This window comes from Balaenoptera physalus, assembly GCF_965194825.1.
Source record: "Balaenoptera physalus genome assembly, chromosome: 3".
Classification (NCBI taxonomy): domain Eukaryota; kingdom Metazoa; phylum Chordata; class Mammalia; order Artiodactyla; family Balaenopteridae; genus Balaenoptera; species Balaenoptera physalus.
Genome location: NC_138890.1, coordinates 141,966,862 through 141,990,365, shown reverse-complemented (window position 1 = coordinate 141,990,365; position 23,504 = coordinate 141,966,862). Strand labels below are relative to the sequence as shown.

Here is a 23,504-nt window from a genome sequence, read left to right as displayed (position 1 = left end):
TAAGATTGTCTATACCAATTTTTTCAGATTCCACATATATGCATTAATATATGATATTTGTCTTTCTCTGACTTACTTCACTTTGTATGACAGTCTCTAGGTCCATCCATGTCTCTACAAATGACCCAGTTTCATTCCTTTTTATGGCTGAGTACTATTCCATTGTATATATGTACCACATCTTCTTTATCCATTCCTCTATTTTTGGACATTTAGGTTGCTTCCATATCCTAGCTATTGTAAATAGTGCTGCAATGAACATTGGGGTACATGTGTCTTTTTGAATTATGGTTTTTGCAGGGTATATGCCCAGTAGTGGAATTACTGGGTCATATGGTAGTTCTATTTTTAGTTTTTTAAGGAACCTCAATACTGCTCTCCATAGTGGCTGTATCAATTTACATTCCCACCAACAGTGCAAGAGGGTTGACCCTATATTTCCAAATCTCCATTCTGTAGTAAATACTAGAAGTTCTACCCAGTATGCAACTTTGTTCATCTCCTGGCAAGAGGTACTTGTTGCCACTACTTTTGAACCACTTTGAAATTCATTCCTGTCCCTATTACATCACTATCTCCCATTCACTCAGCTTCAGTCCTCACACGCATGCAATTCATATTGCCTAGGTTAAGGTTATAGTTTTCAGAACAGTGAAAAAAAAATTTCATTTAACCAGTTAGTCCAATACATATGTATATCTGTATCTGTTCCTTAATTTTTACTTGTCATTAAAATGTTATCTATCAAGAGAGAACCTGTAAATGATAGCTTTTAAGTAGAAAGAAAGCCATTAAAATGAATATATAAAATGTGCACCAGTTTAAATCTGTTGTATTAATTTATAACTCATACTTCTGCTTGTGATTTTGAATATCTCCATGCCCTGGGCCTTGTATGGAACAGAGGAATAACATGGCAGAGGAATGACAGATCAGGAGTCAGGGAGCACGGCACAGTGGAAAGATCCCTTACAGACAAGGCTGGAGACCTAGATTATATTTTCAGTCCAACTAACTAGTTATGTGGTTTTGAGCAGTCCCTTAACCACTCTGGGACCCAGTTATTTCATCTCTAAAATTATGGCCCATTTAACAGTTAGGTCCATTCCAACTTCAGCCTTCAATCCTTTTATTTTGTTTTATTTGTTCCTTTCATTTACTGCTGTCAGATTCTGGTGATGATCCAACTGAAAGAATTCACAGACAAACATTCAAAGAAATACCAACTAGACTGTGGGGTTTAAGCATATGAGCTCTAGAGCCTCTGCCTGGCTTAGTTCCAGTAGTTACTACTGTGTGATTTGGGGTGAGTTACTCACCCACTCTGTGCTTCACTATTCATATCTTTAAAATGATGGTAATAAGAGCACTTGCACCATAGCTTCGTGAGATTGTTTCAGGAATTAAAAGAGATCATTTTTGTAAAGTGCGTAACATGGTGCATGGCTCATGGAAAGTGGTTATTAGCTATCAGCTAGTATTATTGTTCTGTATTAAATATCTATGTGCCCATGGCACTGTGCAGAGTGAAGCCACAGTATATCCCTGTTTCTGCCTATTGCGAATTTAAAATTTCCAAAATGCCAAAGTTCTCATCCAGGGAGGTGATATGTGGAAATGCAGTAAAGAAATCATTTATTTTTATTATTTTGTTATTTGGCTGAAGAAAGAAATGTTGTACTCAGCTGTCATGAGAAATTATTATCCTGAATGAAGGCTGGAGAACAAGAGCCTAGAGGTAGAGATAAGAATAGTAAAGGAGGCGACAGGAATGGGAAGATATGAATGCCTTTACTAAGAGTCACAAATGGTGATAATAGTCTCTAAATTCTTAGTGTGTTGGTTTGTTTTGGCTGCATTAGGTCTTCGTTGCTGTGCATAGGCTTTCTCTAGTTGCGGCGAGCGGGGGCTACTCTTCGTTGTGGTGCGCGGGCTTCTCAGTACGGTGGCTTCTTTTGTTGTGGAGCACGGGCTCTAGGCACGCAGGCTTCAGTAGTTGTGGCAGGCGGGCTCAGTAGTTGTGGCTCGCGGGCTCTAGAGCGCAGGCTCAGTAGTTGTGGTGCACCCGCTTCGTTGCTCCACGGCATGTGGGATCTTCCCGGACCAGGGCTCGAACCCGTGTCCCCTGCATTGGCAGACGGATTCTTAACCACTGTGCTACCAGGGAAGCCCCAGTGTGTTGGTTTTAATATGGCTATTTCTGAGGTACCAGAGAAACAGTAGCTTATCTGCTTGCTTTTGGACAGGCTGACTGAAAATTCATCAAATTTAGGTATTTAATTTTTTTAAAAGTCTGGAATATGTACGCACAGAATTAGCTCTTCTGCCTCAACAATGAATGAATACCTCTAAGTCTCACTACAAAAACAGTTTTGGAGCAAAACATCAGTGTGGGTTTCCATAGTGTTGTGATTTAAGGAAACTCGAAAAAAATAAATAAATAAGCATTCCACTTGAGTCTCTGGGAAGATGAGCTGTGTCATTGAATTGACCTAAAGTCACAGGCATAATATTTCTCAGAAATGGCCTGCTAGGAAAGCCGTTTAATTTTGTCATAGCATTAATAGTCTTCACAATGATTGGTGATCTGCCACACATGGAGATAAGTATTAGAAACTCCTCGCAACTGTTTCTGATTCCTTCACAAGACATAGCCACAAAAGATAAAGATAAAACTCTTTTCTGGCATTGATTTTTAAAAATTTAAAAACCATTCGTTGGATAGAGGCCAAGAATTTATAATGACTTTGACTTAATTGTGCAGTGTCAGATGGTGATTCCATCAGGCAGTATTAACTGACAAGGAATGATGGGAAGAATGGAAAGACCATACTGAGGATTATATTGGCTAAGACTGGGTTCTGGTTTCTGGACCAGGGAATCTCTGAGGTCATGTAATTATTGCTCCAATATTTTCCTGATGTTAACTTACCTAGGTGGTGTTATTTTTGCTATTTGTTTTAGATTTTTAATAATACTATAAAACTTGTGGCCGTTTAAAGTAATTTCAGCTCAAGACATTTGACTGAATAAAGATTTAGGAAGCTGTTTATCCTTAGAACTGCACTTGCTCTCAGAGTAAGAACTGCACCTTCCAGGGGAGATTTCCATCTGACTCTAGAGTCCAGAGCCTCACAAACATGTTGTCTGCAGTGGCCCCTAGTCAGAAATTCTCAGCCTATCCAGCATGCAGTGCAGCCCTTTGAAGTCTCCCCTACTATTGGTATAAGATTGGGATCTAGACCTTCTGCAAATTAAACCTCATTTAGTCACAAAATGCAGGGATTCATTTCCAAATTGTTCTTCCAGAGGAGAAATTAGTTTCTTTAAGTACATAATATTCTCTATGACTATGCCTCTTGGCATTTCTCTCTAACTTCTACCTAGCCATCCTCCAGGGTCCACTTCAAGTCCTACTTCCTGCATGTAGGTTTCCCAGTTTGTTCCAGCTTTCAGTGATCTTGACCACATCACTGCTCTGGTTAGTTACTCATCAGACAACGCTTGGGGAAAGGCCCTCTAGCAATGCTTGGCTAATACTGACTCATCCTGACTGTTGTTCCACCGTGGGTATGTTCCTATCTGGCTCCTCCAACAAGCTGTATCTATTTGAGCATGGGAATTTGTCTAATACTTTTACTTCTCACAACCCTTGCGTCTTATATTGCAAATCTATGATAACTAATTGGACACATAACAGCCACTTGATAAATGTTTTTAAGAAATGAGCAAACCAAGTATTTCTTGGTAGTACTCTATACCAGGCACCACTATGGAAAGCTCTGTAATTTGGAGAGCATCATTTCAAAAGCAGGAAATTTATCACTCGTAAATTATTTCAGGTACTTGATTTTGACATTATCTTGAAGACATAAAATTGCCTTAAAAACAGCTACTTGAAAGTGGACAAAGGTAGAAATGAATGAATGAATGAGTGAATGACATACCTAAAGGCCACGAAATGTGGAAATGATTTTTTTTTAAGTTAACCTGATCTGTTTTTCTTCTCTAATCTCGACTGTGGGTGAAGAGTGGGGAAGAATTTTTAACAGGCAAATATTCCTGATCCTTGGCTCTTAACGTTAGGGAGAGTAGGAGAAGGGAATACCTGCTTGGAAAATAAACCGGCGTTGCAAAGTGTAAATGCTTGGGCCGAGTGTAAATTTTATAGGCCAGGTAGAATTTTCACAAGTCTAATGACTTTTGAAAACTACTTTTACGCTGGCTCAAAAGACGTTTTTCTTGCTGCCTGTAGTAAGCAGTCAGTAAGCTGTGTTTGGGACCTGGACCAAAATGCTGGCCTTTCATCTCTCAAATTAAAGCTTACTGATCCAAGCTCAGATGTCCCTCCATACACAATTTAGTAACATTAGCAGCATAAATATGGAACCAGAGCACAAATATGTCTTGTTCCCTCCAGAAGGAAAATGTGAACTCTCTTCTCATTGGAAGTCTATTGATTACCTAATCCCAGATGTTGTGACACAGTTTTCATCCAAGTGTTGAAGAACAGACAGAAGCCCATTCTAAAAGCTTAATTTTCATGACTCATTTGGAAGGGATTTTTCAGGGCCTATAAGACGTGCAAGGATTATGCCTTGTGTTTGAGAAATGGAAAAGAAAAAAGGGAGGAAAAATCATTTAGGCAAGTGCTTCTCAAACTTTAAGGAGCATATGAATCACCTGCAGAAGTTGTTCAAATGCAGATTCTTATTCTGAAGGTCTGGGGTGGGGCTTGAGAATCTGCATTTCTAACAAGCCCCCAGGGGCCACTGATGCTGCCAGCACACAGACTGCACACTGCTTTGAGTAGCAAGCTATACAGGACAAAGAGAATGTTTTTTACACAAATTTTACACAAATGTTTTTACACAAATTACAATTCTAGGTTACAATTCCAAGGAATTAATGACTAAAAAATGCTGCCTTTCAACACTACTGTGACACAAGAATGGAAGGTGAACACAAACCATTTACCATTTCAAATGGGGCAGGAGCATTACTGATGCATTAATCTGTGTTTTGTTCCAGCTCCCATTCCAAAGGCAGCCAAGATTTCTTTTTCTCTTGGCCCCAGGGGATTTTGCAGGTCTAGAACAGACCTTCTCTTCCTAGGTTTTTTTACAAATGTTGGAGAGAGAAGTGAGCATCTCTGGAGTTAAGGAGAGTTGGGACCCAAAGAAAAGAAAGAGAAAGACAATGGATACTTTTTTTGTAAATGTTTATCTCTGTGTTAAGACCTCCCAAGACCCTCCCTTGACCCAGGAGTAGGAAATAGAGCTATTTCCTATAGAAATAGCTGAAATTGAATATCCCACAAACTTGGTAAGAACTGAGGAGGCTCAGAGTCAGACTCAGATCAATCTTAGAGAAGTACAATAATGTGGCCTTCTTTGCACCCCAATGACTTTGCCAAAAATTTATACCTGCTTCACATGAAATCTATACCTAGGCAGTTTACAAGAATATGCCCTTAAGGTTTTTTAAACTCCGCAGCAAAATATGCTAGCGAGAAAATAAGGATATTTTTGTGCACATACACTGATACAAAGCTGTTAACAGAAATGAACAGAGGAGACAGAAATAACCCACCATGTAAACTTGAACCTTTGCTTGTAGTATGCATTCAGTACATAATGCTGTCACTTTTGACATTTACTTAGGTTAACACATTGCATACTCCCCAGAAACTGTTTTTCCATCCAGCTTATGGCTTTGTTGGTTGAGTTCTACAGGAAAAGGAGATTTAACTGTCTAAGATTTTGTTTATTTTCCAAATTCATTCCCTAGATTTTTCATATCATAGTCTAATTTCTTCTGCTCATTAAAGAAATTGGACTACTTTGAAAAAGTCATAAAACAGTTATTGTCTTGGGCATTTTTAAGCAGATTGATGCTATTGAGATAGGATAGCCATAGACTATAACCCTCATGAGGGCAGGGATATTTCAATGTTGTGTCCTTACAGCTTTGAGTCCTGCCAGCCGTATAGTAGATATGAAGTTATCAGTTGTTATTTGTCGATTTAATGAATAAGTAGAAACAGTTCTTTAGTCCACTGCCGGAAGCACCTCATAAATTTTCAGGTAACTGTACAGATAGCCTCTGAAATTTAATTTCAATCAAATATTTTGTTTTTTAATTTCTAAACTTTTTGCCAGAGGCTTTTTGATCAGTGGTTTCCGCAAAGAAGCGAGTAAATGCTGCCTAGCGGGCAGACTTGGGCCTTCTGCCCCCTCTTTGGTCAAAGCAGCCCTACTTTGAAATGAACAGACTGAGTCTTTACTGTCAGAATGAGGTTATTCTATTAAGGGAAAGTGTCTGAAATCTTCTAGAACCTTTCCAACATGGCATTAAAGGAGCCTTGCCTCAAGAGGAAAGGGGGATTTGACACGGCCAACTTTGCAGGGAGGAAGGGAACATTTAATAGAAATTTATTACCATATTTTTATTTCTCAAGAAGTTAAAACTTTTCAAAACAAACATTCGTGTTAATTTTTTGGACCCTTCTGGGTTTAAAGTCTCAGCTGATACAAATTTATGATCATTCATGTGTTTTAGTACTTAATGGTCATGAGGGTGAGGGTAGTCCTGAAGAAGAGGTCACTGTGAACTAAAGGAGGGAAGCAAGGGGGATTGTCCTTAGGAGACTTGGCAGGAGATGTGGAAAAGGAAACTTTCACACAGAAATCAAGCCATGTAGAGAAAGCCTTATTTTGTCAAGGTCTTCTGAACAAGTAAGAACAATAGAGAATAATGGATATGTTCTCAGTCCCCTCAGAGGTCATTCCTGGGCCATTGCAAGAGCCCCCTGGATTCCCCAATCCCTCAGGCATGCAGCTGAAGAGCCCAGTTTCCTAAAACAGCCCTTTTGTCCTATCACGCTCTAGTTCAAGAATCTTAGTGGTTCACATTGCCAAATGCTTCAAGTCTGTGTTTTGAGGCCATCTGACTCTACACTAAATGTCCAACTTTTCCCCCATCTCCTCCCAGACACACTCCCTGTCATGGCCATATCTGTCCTTCGCAATGCTCCTCTGAGCCAGTCTTGCCCTTTTATCATTGCCCTGGGCATGTTATTTCCCTCACCTGCCCATCTATCTGCATCCTGCATTCTACAAGCCTTCAAAATGAATTCCAGTCCCATCACTGTCATATAAATTATCAAGCTACTCCTGATTGTGCCACTCTCTCACTTCCCAAAGTCCTTATGCATCAGCAAGTTGTAACCATTTTAGCCCTTAGGAGCCTCAGGTAGCATCTGGTCTGTTAGTTTTGCTCCCGGACCAGATGAAAATTTCTAAGCCCAGGAATTTCAACTATTTCCACTACTTTTCCTTAGCCCACAGAACCTAGCAAAGAGCTAGGCATTTAGGCAATGCTCCCTATAAATGTGTTGACTGAAATGGTGATGCATAATCAGTTTGCCATCTCAATATTTTTCATTTTCAAAGAATGGGTTTAGGGAAGACATTTTCAGACAATATGGACATGTCATCCATTACCTTTATAACACGCTGCCGGTTATGAATAATAAACATTATGGTTAAGCTCAAGAAACAGAGGAGTTTACCTGTTCACACTGCACTCTAAAAGTAGAAATTTGAAAAAATAAACATATACTTAGTGGGTTTTAATTAAAGAAAATTATGTGATTATCAATTTTAACATGTCTAAAATATACCAGTTTGTGCCAATCTACTGTAAGAAGGTGTCCAAGGAGAGAGAACAATGTAAATTATTTCTGAGAGCTTTGGGTAGATTCTAATTATTGGGAATAAGTGTTACAAATAGTTCACATTCCAGTGTGACTTGAAGAACATGTTTGGAACCTCCATGTTCTCTAACGCTGTTATGCTACTCGTTTATCACATACACTTGGGTCACATTTCCCTGTTTGGAGAGATTATCCTAATGATAGTAACTGTATACAAATAGTTTACATTCCATGTTCCTCCTTAGCAGTCTTTTCAAGAAAAATCACTGATGGAGAACGTCAGTGGCCAGTTCAAGGAGAGAGGTGAAATGTCAAAAATTGTCAGAAGGGAGCCAATTATCAAGGAAGGTTTTGTGAAGGAGGAGTGTTCTCCGGGGAGTTGGAGATTTTTGCTTAGGGAGGGAAGGATGGAAACTTTCAGCAGAAGAGGATAAAGAGAAAAAGGTAAAGGAGAAAGAAAAGAGAACACAGGCTGACGATCATAGGGACGCCGTCTTGACTGAAGCGTGTTTGCATTAACAAGTTGTGGGAAAGAAGTTAGAGAAAAGCAGTGCCTTCTGAAGAAACGCTTTGAATGTTGAGCTGCAGAATTTGGACTTAATCCAGTAAGCAAGAGGGTGACATTTGAGTCCATCAGCAGGGGCGTGGCAGGATGAAAATGGTATTTTAGGAAGATTAATCCAACATTGCGCAAAGAATAGACTGGAATCCCTGCTCAGGGCAGAGATAACAGGAAGCTTTGGAATACGCGTGGGTGAAGAAATGAGGCCTCGTTAGGGAAGTGGAAGTTGGAAAGAAAGGGAGTAGCCTGGGAAACACATAATGGAAGGAAAGAACCAATGGTATGTTCTGACAACTAGTAGAAAAATGAGAAATCATAGACAAATCCAAAATTTTAAGTCCAAGTCCAAGAAAACAGTGATGATGCCATTTCTGGAGACTGGGAAAAGATATTAGCCAATCTTTAGATTACCAACTATTTGCATTCAAAGATTCTGCCTGCTTTAACAGCCTTTATGCCCCCCTAAGCAAATTAGCAACCATTTATTTGTTGCTAACTGTCAGGAATTTTCATAGGGTTTCCAGGAAAATAATTTACAGATACATCTACAGCTTTTAAATCTGTTGCAGATAAGGTAACAAGCAAAAAGTAGATGAAGCCCCCATTATTACTGGGCCAAGGGGTTCGTTCATGCATTTATCCATTCAACAAATATTTATAAAATGCCTACTTTGTGCCGGGAAAGTAGATCCTTGCTTTTCTCAGGACTTATATTCTAGTGGAGTGAAGATAGGAAAATAGAGAAGAATACAAATAAATGAACTCAACACAAAGATAAATAAGGGCTATGAAGAAAATAAAACATAGTGATGTCCTACAAGTGACTTGGGAGTGACTCCTTTAGATTATTTGGTCAGAGAAAGCATCCCTGAGAAGATACCATTTAAGCTGAAGCCTAAGCCAATCACACAAAATCATGTGGGTACTAAGAATAGCAGGAGTTGAGTCTGAATAAGATCAGCAAGTTTCAGGGCTGAGGCATAACGGTAAGAAGACGTTGGCACAAAGAGGAAGAAAGGGAAGCAGGGGCCACTCTTGGAATATACTAGCCAGGATCAGGAGCAAAGGACAGGAAGCATAATGCAAATTGACTTAAGTAATAAGAAAAGTAATTCATATAATTAGAAAAACAGAGTTGGTGCAGGCTGTGGATCGGCTAAATCCAGTGGCTTCAAATTCATTTTCCAAAAGATGTCTTTGCCTGGGGTGGTGGTGTGATGAATTGGGAGATTGGGATTGACATGTATACACTGATGTGTGTAAAATGGATGACTAATAAGAACCTGCTGTGTAAAAAAATAAATAAAATTAAAATTGACCAAGTTGGTGAAATTCAAAAAAAAAAGATGTCTTTTCCCTCTCAGTTGTATCAGCTGCATGTTCAGGTTTGGGGTGAAATAGGTAAAGCAAGGAGACTGTGGCATTCTGTAAATTTTTTCCCTTAAATTTTCTAGAATCCCCCCCAGTAAGATTCCCTTTGGGTCACATCCTCTTTCTTGAACTTCAGAAGAGGATGGGAATAACCCTCCGTCCAATTATACCTACTCTTGGAGCTGGGGTTGGGTTGGCTTCCCTAGAGGCACATGAGCTGCTTGGGGAGGAGTGGTTACCTGAACAAAATCAAGTTTCTGTTGAGAAGGAAGGAGGAAGGCAGTCTGGGTAGACAACCAGCCATGTGTACTACACAAGAGATCTTGGTGGCCATTATAAGGAGTTTGGGCTGTAGTCTGATTACATGGGAAACCATGGAGAATTTTAGTGAAGTATCATGATCTGATTTATGCTTTTAAAAGGTCACCCTGTTTAATGTTTCAATAGTTAATTGAAGGGGGCCAAAAGTGGAAGTGAGAAGACCAATTAGGAAGTTATTTGATAGTCTAGGCAAGAGGTGTTGGGAACTTGGGCTATAATAATAGCAAAGGAGAAGGAGAAAAGTGAATTGAGATGGAACTGACATAATTTGTCGGTGGGTTAAATAAGGGAATAGGAGTTAGGGAGACTGAAGAAATGAAGATGGCCTATAGGGTTTTGGATTAAGTACCAGCGTGGATGGTGAAATAATTTACAGAGGTAGTGAGGAGTTGACAAGGAGCGGGTTCATCAGGGATTGCTTGAGAGTTGTGTGTTAGGATTGAGATTCCTATTGGATATCTAGTGAAGAGGCCAAAGAGGCTGAGTCGAGCCTGGAGTTCAATGGAGAGGTTCAGGCTAAAGATGGAAATTTGGAGCCATCAGCATATAGTGATGTTTAAAGCCATGAGACTTGATGAGATTCCCCTTTCGGGGAAGATGGGGGCAGAAAAGCTAGGGAAGTGAAGGGTCTGTGAAACTACAATATTTAGGGGTAAAGCAGAGGAAGAGAAGCCAGCAAAGGTGAGCAAGAAAGAACAGCCAGTGAGGTAAAAGGGAAACCAGGCAAATTTGGCATCATGGAAGCTAGGCAAAGAGCGTATCTTTAAAAGACAGTGGTCTGCTGAGTCAAATGCATCTGAAAAGTTGAGTCATATAAGGAAAGAGACGAGACCATTGAATTTGACAAGAACAGGTTTAGTGGAGGGGAGGGGTCAGAAACACAGGGTCAGCTGAAGAGGATTCAAAAGAGAAGAAAATAGGAAGTGGAGTCAGTCATTCAGGCAGGGCTTCAAAGATCTGGGAACAGGAAAGATGCTTCTTGGGAGTACAACTCCTAATGACTCAAAAATGAGTGTACTTTCCAGATAAGTTTTTTAAATTGTTCTTTGATGTTCTTCTTTAGAAAGAGCAATGTCCTGTTGTAGTTTTCATGTGAAATAACATTGGTGGCCCAACCATTTCTGGCTTCTCTAGATCCCTTTTCCCTACATGCTCCTTCCACTGAAAAGAAAGTAGGCCATTCACGTTTTTCCAGTTTAGAGCAGGGGGCTAATAGCAGACAAGACTGAGTAGGGTCTGTATGGTCATGCATATCATTTTGGGTGCTCGTCAGTTTCACTAGCTGCTGCTTGGAAGTTCATTAAATATATGTATAAATAAAATGTAAATTAAATATACATTAAATAATATAAATTATATATATTACATACATGTTATATATACACATACGTATATTTGCATTTGCTACAGATTTCCTAAACTTGAACTGTATAGAGTCCCAGATCCTCCTTTGTCCCATCTACTCAAAGGTGTCTTTCTCAACCTTTTTAACTTATATCTACCAGAAAGTAGAGCAGGGCAGAAGTTGTGTGGGAGTCCTGTCCCTCTCCCTCCCCCTCACCTCCTGGCCTCAGCACAGTAAAAACTCTGTTCAGAACTTGGCTCACTGCTGCTTTTCCCACCTTCAATCAGGGAACACTTAAAGACATACAGTGTCCCTGTCCCGCCAGAAAGCCTATGGGCAGGGCACCCCTTCAGGCTGACACAGAGGCACACTGTGCAAGGCAGAAATTAACACAACATTGTAAATCAACTATAATAAAATTTAAAAAAAAATTTTTTTAAATAAAAAAAAAATCTCTGGCACAGAGTGTTTATGAGTACAGTACAGTTAACTGAGAGCAGTTAACGGCATTTATATATGCCACTCATCGGACAGTTATGTCCTATGCTGATTCTTGCACTATTTAGTTTGTGTTTATATATTTGCCCCCTCAATTAGATTACAAGTCCCTTCAAAGTAGGAACCACATTGTATCCTTTCCAACCCTTTCCATATATGGCCAGAGCAGTGGCCGCATATGGATGATCAATAAGGCTTTTGATTTTTTTTCTTTATGTCATATTGTCATCACACTAAACATAATTCCAGCAAGGAATCAAAACTTATATTTTAGACTCTAAGACTTTGCCTGCCCTATAAGATACAATGAAATGGATCTCCTTTTCAGTTGAAACATATTCCTTCCAGAAAAATGTCATAAATTTTTTTTTCACACCCAGTATAATTTTCTGCTTTAAATTGTTGTTATGTGATTTGATGGACTCTTTTGACTCTAATTTTAACTGTCCATTTTGGAAATTCTGAAGTTAGATTTAGGGTTAAGGTTCAGTGCCCATAAGGGTTGCTTCTCACTGGAGCCAAAACTACAGAAGGCACAACAAAAAGGACAAAGTTCAAAAAAGTAAGCTTCAGGTACCTTTCTGCCAAGGTACGTGTCTATAGTGGATTGTCACCTTATCCATCTCCATTCACTTTTTGGTAGAGCTTCTATTTTCTGCTGCAAAATAATTTTTGGAGCTGGTTGCATGTTAGCTACAGAGTTTCAATAATTTCTTTCCAAAACTGGGCTTCAGAAAATGAATCTAAAAATTTTGAGTCAAGTATCTGAGAAGCTGTGTCAAACTTTTATGTTTCTTTTACCGTATAAAATTGTGACAAATATATCTATAAAGTGTACATGACCTTCCACTAAGAATCTTTGTTAACCAAAAAAAGCTGTAATCTCATAGATACCAATCAAAAGGCCAGCTAGCCATCATACTACAGATATTAATGGAGGGCCTAATATGTGCAGGGTTGGAAAGGATAAAATGTGATTCCTACTTTCAAGGGACTTGTAATCTAATTGAGGGGGCAAATATATAAACACAAACTAAACATTGCAAGAATCAGCATAGGACATAACTGTCCGATGAGTGGCCTATATAAATGCCGTTAACTGCTCTCAATTAACTGTACTGTCCTCATAAACACTATGTGCCAGAGATTTTTTTTTTTTTTACTTTAAAAAAATTGTTTTTAATTTTATTAAAGTATAGTTCATTTACAATGTTGTGTTAATTTCTGCTGTACAGCAAAGTGGCTCAGTTATACATATATATATTCTTTTCCATTATGGTTTATCGGAGGATATTGAATATAGTTCCCTGTGCTATACAGTAGGACCTTGTTGTTTATCCATCCTACATATCAGCGGTCCCCAACCTTTTTGGTACCAGGGACCGGTTTCATGGAAGACACTTTGTCCACAGACCGGGGCGGGGGTGTTGGGGGGGATGGTTCAGGCGGTGATGCGAGCGATGGGGGGCGGCAGACGCTCACCTCCTGCTGTGTGGCCCGGTTCCTAACAGGCCACGGACAGGTAGCGGTCCACGGCCCGCGGGTTGGGGGACCCCTGCTATATATACTAGTTTACGTCCGCCAATCCCAAACTCCCAATCTTTCCCTCCCCACCGCACCCCACCCCCTTGGCAACCACAAGTCTGTTCTCTATGTCTGTGAGTCTGTTTCTGTTTCGTAGACATGCTCATTTGTGTCATATTTTAGATTCCACATGCAAGTGATATCATATGGTGTACGTCTTACTCTTTCTGACTTACTTCACTTAGTATGATAACCTCTAGGTGCATCCATGTAGCTGCACATGGTATTATTTAATTCTTTTTTTTATTGTGCCAGACATTCTGTGAAGCACTTTATACAGATCAGTTTCATTTTCTGAATGATTATCCCCACTCCATAGATGGGAATTACCTCTGATCTTCTCCCCATTCTGGAGAAAACAAGGAGAATGATATAAGGTGAGCAAAGACCTAGAATCAGGAATGTGCCAGATGGCAAACAGATGCATTGGTCAGGGGCTAAGGATCCATTTAGGGGAATAGAGAGAAATGAACCTTGGGCCCTATGGTAGCCTGTTCACCACCATATCCCAATGCCTAGTGTAGTGCCTTACGCATAATAGGTGCTTGATAAATGTGTCTTGTACAAACAAATGGCCCTCTGGCTTGTGTCTGTAACCCAGACCAAGTACAGTGGGATAAGTGTAATTAGTGAATTAAAGCCATACACCAAAGAGCCTCGGGACCCAATGCCAACACCTCCCAGTTCCCAACTATTACAGTGAAGGATTCAAGTGGGAAGGACACACATAATGAGACAGGTGTGACAGCAGTAGTAGCTCCACCTCACTGGGGTCCCTGTCATGGAACCTGACATGGTGACATAGTGAGCAGTCCACACGTCCTTACCCTGGCCTGCAAGGCAGTGCAAGATCTGGCCCCTGGCACGCCGTGACCTCAAATGCTTCTTCTCGCCCCTCCCTCCCTCTGTTCCGTCTTCTCTCCCCTTGCGCCTCCCACACCGACCTCCTTTCTAGCCCCCAGTCCCACCTTAGGGCCTACACTCTTTCATGCTGCTTCCACGTCTCTCATAGCTCCTCTCCCCACATCTCGGTGCCCTCCCTGCTACCTGGCGTCATGCATTGGCTTATCTGTCTCCCTCTGCACACAGCAGACTGCACGCCCAGAAAGGCAGACCTCCCTCCACGCTCCTCAACGTTGTATCCCCGGCGTCGAGGACAGCACCTGGCACCTCGCACACGGCAGTTCTGACCTCTCAATACCTCTCAAATACCTACTTCCCAAGGGAATAGGAGTTTGTTCAAGAAATGTTCCATGGAAATTGATAAGTGGAGCTTGGGAACGAGAGGCAGAGTGGCAGCTCAGACCAACCTGTTTATAAAAGGTGCCTTTGCCCAGAGAGGGGAAAGCACAACTTTAAACCTCTGACAAAGTATATGCCTGCCTAGGACGCCTTTACCGTGCTGTGCTTCTGAAACGCTGCCTGGTCTCAACAAGGACATCCATGAATTTGCCACATCAGCTGATTCCCAGGACTTAAAAGTCCCTACTACCAGCCTCAGCCTAGTAAATGGGCACGGACTACACACCTCGGTATCAAAACACTGGCTCTCTGCTGCAGCCAAAACCAAGCAAGTGCATCTATCCAGGTGACAGGAAGGCAGGTGAGGAAGTTAAACGATCCTATGTTCATTAGTTCTTCCCCTCACTGAGCACTGTTAAGTGGCTCAGTACCATGAAAATGAGTTGAAATGCACTGACTTTGCCTCAAGTTTGAGCATTCACGGTCCCAGGAGGACACTTGTCATCTAATGATGTGCTTTAGAGTCTTCTTTTGTGCCAATTGAGACTCCAGAGACCACAAAACGTCTGCTAAATTCAAAGTGATATAAGTAGAGTCATGGTGCCTCACAGCGTTTCTCGGAAGACTTCCCAGTGAGGTGTTCAGGAATTTCACACATGTGTACTGAGCACTCGCTATATTGAAGGAGCTGTGCTAATGATGTGGTGGGTCAGAAGGAGGAGACAGGGTCCTTGCCTTCAAACGTCCAGTTTATCATTCATTGGGCAGGTCAGATAACTGAGATACCAGGCAGGGAATAAGAAATGCCATGGTCCAGCTATTGTGTGAAAGCACAAAGGATGGAGAGATGGAGCCCATCTGGGAGAAAATTAAAAAATGCATCATGGAGGACAAGACACACTCATCTTGAAAGATGAATGGAATTTTCACAGACTTGGATGGCAGAGAGCCTTGATTTGGAGCGTTCACCAAATTTTATGATGTAAGTATTCCCACTATGGCTGATTTCAAGTTAATGACATGATGTCACTGAACACAGAGCTGGGAAGAGGTGCCAGCTCCGGCACATCATCTGTGAGTCACCATCTGAGCTTTGGGCTTTATTAAAACGCCTGACTCTATTGCTTTAACGAGTGGATTCACAGGTATTAAAAACATCTAAGACAACATTATAGAGGAAGAGACACCTCTGCCCTTCTCCCTACACCTCAGTCTGACCTTTTAATACTCTGTCTATCCTTCCGGTCCCAGTTCTATGCCTCTGCCTAGCCACCTAGGACTGATAATGGTCCAGTGCCAACCTGGATTCTGTTTGCTTCTCTTAGCAGGGCTGTGATTCCCCTGGGCTCCTGCTATCACATGGCACAGAGGGATGGCTTTTCGCCCGTTGCCTGGTGTTGACACCCTTGCTGTTCTCCATAATGAGAAGCAGCTTTAAGGGCCGCTAGCTGGGCAGGGTGTTTCACTGTTCTTGTAGCAGTTGGAAGGGAAAGCCAGAGGAATTGCTGGGAAGCTTTGCCGAAGGAAGATGCAAGCCAGCTGAGACCCAGCATGCATATTAACTGCTCCTTTTCGTACTTTTTTTTTTCTTTTTTTTTAAAGCACCCCCCAATGTGTTCTCCTTAAGTCACTGCACCCCTAACTGGCCTTATCACTCAAAGAGCTACGTTTGAAAAGTCAGGCCCTAGTTTCTGTCTTTAATTGCAAGCAGATGTCCTCGGTATGTGCATAAACTTGTGTCAGGAGGATTTTTTTTTTTTAACTCACCAAGGAGAGCACTGCCAGACAGGAAAGGAATATGTGAAGCTTCAAGTTGTTAGGAAACTTCCACATTTGTCCACTAAGCCAGAGATAGACCTGCGGGAAAAGAAGGTCTTTATGATTTCTCATTGCACATTGATTCTTCTTACCTCAAGGCCCAGCTACTCTCTAAAAACATTTACAGCAAAATATGGCTGCTGCAGATTTAGTTCAGCATGTGCTTCATTTCATGAAACCAGTCTCTCCTCCAAAATTGTTGTAGATTGTTTGTGAAGCAGCTTTTTTAGCATTAAAAGGTGTTTGAAACCACCAGCATCATTTCACAGCTCCTTTTTTTGTTTGTTTAAATTATCTTATGTAATGTGCTCTATGATTTACTGTTCAAGTATAGAAGAAACACATTCCCTAGTGGAGATCTGGGGAGGTAATGCTGTCTGAAAGATTCAGAGATTTCCTGTTCAGATTACACAGTCGTCTTTAGAGCTGCCAAGAGCCATAATGTGTAGGAGATAATACATTTTATTTCAGGAGAAACTATGGATGGAAATTCAATTTAGCCAGTGAGCCGCAAAAGAAACGAAATTCCAGCTTAGAACTGTCACTGCACTCGGGCCCAGGACTTGGTGTGCCAAGGGGTAGTCATGACCAAGATGACCTCTGCAGCCCCAGGACCTGCTGTGTAGATATCACTCGATGACAGAGCAAAAGGAAGAGGCCTGGCTGCCAGGGTGTTGCAAGTCCTACCTGGTTCCTCGTGAAATGACCCCTGAAGGGTACTTCCACCCAGAGCCTCAACAACCTGGCCCCATCAGTGTAACTTGCCAGAATGTTTGCAGCATTCAAATAAATCAGGCTGCGCAAGTCATGAACACCAGCTGTGGACACTTAGTGGGGGACCCCTAGGAGGGGAACCCCACAGAGGACACAGTGACTGATCAGAGCAAGAAAGTAGTGGCCAGTGAACAGTTTTCCAAACGGGTCGTGTCATAAGAATCACCTGGCTGGAGGATGGAGTGTGCAGGGTAAGCATACAGATTCTCAGGACCTTTGCCAACATACAGACTGACCAGGGCCCTAGAGATTCAGATTCTGTAGAGCTGGCACAGGGCCTTGGAATCTGTATGTTTAACAAATGCCACAGTTAAATCAACTGTACTTCGGTAAATGAATGAATGAATGAATGCCACAGTAGATCTTGATGGTCAGACAAGTTTGGGAAACAGTAGAGTGGGGTGGAGTCAGGATCTGGCTCCAGTTCCAGTTTGGCCTCTGCCATATAATTGCTGGGTGGCCTTAGGCAAGTTATTTCTTTGAGCCTCAGATCCCTCATTCATACAATGTAACTAATAATATCCACTTCAGAGGGTTGTTGTGAGGATAAAATGGAAAAAATCATAAAATGTCCTGAAGTGTGTGCCTGGTACATTTTAAGGGCACAATAAATGTGAGGTGTAAACACCTCACACACATTTTTTGACTTTGCCCTCAGCCAGCCCCTTCAGAGGCAGCAGGACGGTCTGGGGCATGGCATCAATATGACCAGACAGTGAGCTTGAACTTCAGTCTTATTGCGTGGAGGCTGCATATCTGGAGGAGATATGGACTTTAAATTGAATACTCTTCTGTGATGGTGATCATAGTTTGATAGAGAAAAAAGACAGAAAGACAAAAGTGGGTCTGGAAAGAGCTTTGAGGTTGAAATCCGAGCAGGGAAGATTTTTGGAATATGCACAAGGATAAATACACTTCAAAAAGGCAGGAAAAGTAGTCAAGCAAACTTGAGATTTACAAGGAAAGACAATTTGCTGAGAATAAACAATTTTTCTTTGATCCCCTTTTAGTTCGAAAGCCAAAGTTTAAAGCGTTTGTAATTCATCTACCTCATTTCTTTAGCAAGCTTTATTTTTCTACTAGGTGCCATGCCCTGTGCTCCTAACAGAGGTTACAAAGATAAAAGCAATACCCATCTCAAGAAACTTGCTGTGTGTCACAGGGCACAGGAAAATAAGCAGTTACAGCAAAGGGTGTAAGAATGGTTTCTAGGGCTGTTGGGTGGAGGACAACTTACCTGCCTGAGGGAGAAAGCTAAACCTCTCAGTGGAAGTCTTTTTTTCCAGCTTTATTGAGATAAAATTAACATAAAATACTGTGCAAGTTTGTGTACAACACAATGATTTGATACATGTATATACTGTAAAATGATTACTGCAATCAGAGGAAGTCTTGAAATAGAGATTTCATGATAGTTACATCATCATTATCATTATAGTAACCATAAGCTAATAATGATAACAATAGCTGACATTAACCAATGCTTATTTTATGGCAGATGCCCTGTGAGGCCCTTTACGTTATCTCCTGTCATGTAAAATTGTTGCCATATGCAGTATCTTGGTTTACCTACTTGTGTTTGCACTGTCTATTCGTGGCTGGTTCTAATGCCATTGCTGCACAACTGGTAAGTTACAGTACTCATCAGAACATTGATTCTCCCATAAGAGCTTTCTTACTGATATAATAGGGAATTCACCAACTTACAAGAACTGGAATTGACGGCATTTAGTCCCAGGCAGATTACCATCCCCGATGCCACTGACCCTACTTCCCCAAAGTCCCACTGCCTGCGTCCAGCCTGTGCAGGGGGACCTGAATAGAGTGGGTCCTGCTGGGCTTAGGGCAGCATCCTGTCCTCATGTGTGCAAAGCCCTAAACTCACAAAGTCTAGTGTAAAAACACTGTCAAATTCTTTGTTGGAAAAGTTGGGCTCTTACTTTCAGGGTAGTGGTAGCAATAATAACAGTGACAATAATAATAACAATAAGAATATCTAACATTTACCAAGCACTTATTATATTGCATATTTAATATAGTGCATGTATTAACTGACTTAAACCTCACATGTGTAGATACTGCAACTGTCCCCATTTTACAGACAGAAACTGAGGTCCAGTTGTGTGCCATAGTTGGGAAGCTGAGCACAAGGCTGGACATAAGTAGGAGAGGATAGATCGCAGTTCATTCTTAGGCAGGTCCACCAGGAGAAGCTCCGCCTCAAGGCACTGCAAAGTACTGGTTCTCCAGTGTTTGCAGGATGACAATTAAGTTCTTTCTTTATTTATTTATGTTTGGCTGCACCGTGCAGCATGCGGGATCTTAGTTCCACAACCAGGGATCAAACCCGTGCCCCCTGCAGTGGAAGCGTGGATTCTTAACCTCTGGACCACCAAGGAAGTCCCACAATTAAGTTCTTTGGAAAGACCATTCCCAATATGCCCTTGACCTCTCCACACATCCTAGGTCAGCTCTGCCCCACCCACTGCCTACAGATCATGGCTCTTTACATGCCTAGGTTGTGTCTTATCCCTGTCTTTATGCAGGGCTTGCCTTGGCTCCAACTGCCCTTTCCTTTCCTTTTCATTTCTTATTTATCCCAAATTCAGCGCCTGTCCAAGGGGTCACCTTCCCCAGGAAGCTTGTCCAGACTCGTTAAGGGCTACCACGTTGCTCCTCCAATGCTGACCACTCCTTCATTTATAGATCCCTGCCCAGAAATAGTGGGCTCACCAAGGCCAGGGCCTGTAGCTAATTCATTTCATAATGCCAGCATTTAAAAGCTCCTATGGGATATACTGGAGCTGTGATTCTCTGCTTATTGTCACCCTTCATTTGTTTTCCTCCATCGCTCGGCACTTCTAGACAGTGAGGACAGCTTGGACACTAAAATTGACAACTGAGGGGGACGTCTCCATTGCTAAGATGGCACAGTTGTTCTCATTGTGCTCGATTTGTAATCAGCACCCTCTCGGCACTGGCACAAATCTGTGGTTCTTCCCCAAGAATGCCATTTGTTCCTTTTATGCCTTGATTCATCACACACTGTGGAGGGTGTTAGCTGAGTAAGACTTTCTGCTTCATGAAAATGTTACCAAACACACCATAAGGAGGAAAGCACCAGACGTCTGTCTGCAAAGAAAGCAAAATCCTGGTTTGGGAAGAGTCAGGGGTGGCCAGTGCTCCCCAAGCATTTCCGGGCCTGAGGTTTGGCTCTGTGGGCTCCTTGGGGCCTCATAACTGATGCCCACATTCCATATCAGTCATCATTCTGGAGAAATTCGTCAACTTTCCTGCTGATCTGAGCCTGGAAACTGGTGTCTGTTTATTCACTTTCAAGCCGAAAATTGAGACAAACTTGCTGGATAATTTTGACAAAAATAACACGTATGATTGCGTGTCATCCCATGATTGACTTAATTTTCCTCTTTTTTTGAGCTATCAGAACTTTCTCAAGGCATATATAGTTGTCAGTGAAATAGGTCATTCACAGTTGGAAGTTATACAAACTTGCCAAACCTTGACCAAAAATAACGTTCTGGTGCCCAATTTAGGGCAAGGGGTAATAAAATGTCTCTGACTTGTAGTAAGGAATTAAAGGCAGGGGTTGGGGTCTAGACAATGGTAATAATAAAGACTAAGGATATCAAGACAGAGAGTAGACTTGAGGGGATTTTCATAAAATGCAGTTTTCCTTTCTGGTCACGTTAAAATCAATGTGTAGTACATTATCTACTCTAGGGAAACGTGTATTCCATTTGCTTTCTGTCATAATTCTTTATTGTATTTGGGAGTAAATGAGCTTCTACAGATGAAGTTAATATTAAAATTTAGAGAGAGACTGAAAAGAAACCCTTCCAGAGCTAATAGTCACACAGAATTTAAAATATTAATTCACCAAAGCCCCCCCCAAACCTAACTTCGCTTGGAAGAAAACTCTCACTGATGTGCCCAGGCTGCAAAAACTTGCAAGCGTTAGAATTCTGCAGCATTTAGTGCAAGGATCTTAACTTCCTCTGTTAGGTTCTGTATTCTGAACTTCAGACCCGACAGCTGCTTCCTAGTGGTGAGCCAGGTGGGAGGAGTTAGTAAAAAAGCACATTGAAAAGTGGATCAGGACAGATGGACAGGATTCACCCTGCCTGAAATTCAGGGAGATGGGTGTGGCCAGCTCACTGCGCATGCATCTTCATTTTCTTCCTCTTCCTTTTTTCATATCAAAGAAAGATCTCTTAGCGCTGTTACTGTGGGTTTCTATCGAGGAACAAAAGCATTAGCAGCTTCGCTGCTTTGAGGTAATGCTCTGTGTTTGTCGTGGGCCTGGACCAAACTGCCTCTCTAATAACCCACGGATAGCCTGATGGGATGGGAAGAATCTTGGAGACACCCCCTTCTCCACCAAGCCCAGAGAACAGTTACAATACTTTTGTAGCTGAGGTGTTTGCAGTTCAACCCATTTCAACAGTTCAATGATAACTACAATGATCATTTTCCATTTTTCCTGTTTTTTTGGTTTTTTGGGTTTTTTTGCTGTGTTGGGTCTTCGTTTCTGTGCGAGGGCTTTCTCCAGTTGCGGCGAGCGGGGGCCACTCTTCATCGCGGTGCGTGGGCCTCTCACAGTCGCGGCCTCTCCCGTTGCGGAGCACAGGCTCCAGACGTGCAGGCTCAGTAGTTGTGGCTCACGGGCCTAGTTGCTCCGCGGCATGTGGGATCTTCCCAGACCGGGGCTCGAACCCATGTCCCCTGCATTGGCAGGCAGATTCTCAACCACTGCGCCACCAGGGAAGCCCCCATTTTTCCTGTTTTTAATGCAACCTAATACTAGTATCAATAAAATTAAAACTGCTTTTATAATAGATGACTCATTGCCATCTCGTGTCCTAAAGTTCTGTCCCCCTCTTGTCCAACTTCTCACTTCCCCTCATTCCTTCCCTACTCCCAGGGTTGCTCACATGTTTATTTCTAAGAATAAATGCTTTTGACTGAACTGTTTTTAATACTCTTTTTGAAAAGAATTTATGTTCCTCCTTGTTTTCACAAGCAAGACTTAAGTTTGGACTCAAATGTTGTAGGAAGGCAATTTTTCATCCTACCTGACTGTGTCCAGGCATGAGACCAGAGGCAACTAAGACCAGAAGGCTTCCATTTGCTCTGAACATTTAGGAGTTCTTTTTAGAGGGTAGGTGCAATTTTAGTTTGAAAAAGAAAGAAAGAAAAAGGAGAGAATTGTTGTGAGGTTGGGCCTGGTCACATTTTGACATTTGAAAATGAGATTGTAACAAAGTCACATCAGACCACTTTTTCTAGGGATAACTAATGGTTTTCTTCTCTTTCTATTCCAGCCACACCAGCTATCCTTGTCAGAGCATCTCAGAGTCTGCAGAGAGTTCATCCAGGCCTAGAGACAAGTAAGAATTTCACTCCCTTTTCTGCCTTCAACAATATTGTCCAGGTTTTACTGTAATTCAAGCTACTGGCCTTTCCCTATTTTATTTGGGATATGGTAACTGGATGAATGACTGACTGAAATTGCATGGGCAAACTAACAAATTTTTTTTTCAGAATTTCTTTTTCAACTTTTCTGCAAGGCTGCTTCTTTTTTTCCCCTTTTTTTTTTTAATTGAACGAAAGATTCTTTAAATTCCAAAGTTCTTTACAATTTTCAAAAGTTTCATGCAAATGATTTCATATAATCCCATAATAACCCTTTCTTTCCTCTACCCCTGTATTGCCCCTCCCTCCTTCCCTCTCCCCACTGGTAACCACTAGTTTATTCTCTATATCTGTGAGTCTGCTTCTTTTCTGTTTTATTCATTAGTTTGTTTATTTTTTTAGATTCCACATATAAGTGATATCATACAGTATTTGTCTTTCTCTGTCTGACTTTTTTCACTTAGCGTAATATCCTCCAAGTCCATCCATGTTGCTGCAAATGGCAAAATTTCATTCTTTTTACGGCTGAGTAGTATCCCATTGTACATATAACACATCTTCTCTATCCATTCATCTGTTGATGGACACGTAGGTTGCTTCCATACCTTGGCAATTGTAAATAATGCTGCTCTGAACATTGGGGTGAGTATATCTTTTCAAATTAGTGTTTTTATTTTTTGCGGACATATACCCAGGAGTGGAATTGCTGGGTCATATGGTAGTCCTATTTCTAGTTTTTTGGGAAATCTCCATACTGTTTTCCACAGTGGCTGCACCAATTTACATTCTCACCAACAGTGTACGATGATTCCCTTTTCTCAACATCCTCGCCAACATTT

At 41.5% G+C, this 23,504-nt stretch overlaps 1 protein-coding gene across 4 annotated transcripts in view; it reads left to right on the top strand.

Annotated features, from left to right (window-relative positions):
- GHR (growth hormone receptor) overlaps nucleotides 1-23,504 on the top strand; it is a gene marked incomplete at its 5' end in the record, with an annotated part of 277,380 nt that overhangs the window by 169,491 nt on the left and 84,385 nt on the right. For all 4 annotated transcript variants that reach the window (XM_082454515.1, XM_082454517.1, XM_082454516.1 and 1 more), the window contains one exon: nucleotides 22,575-22,640. In XM_082454515.1, the coding sequence (XP_082310641.1) occupies nucleotides 22,575-22,640 (66 nt within the window). The remainder of the gene's footprint in view (nucleotides 1-22,574; nucleotides 22,641-23,504) is intronic.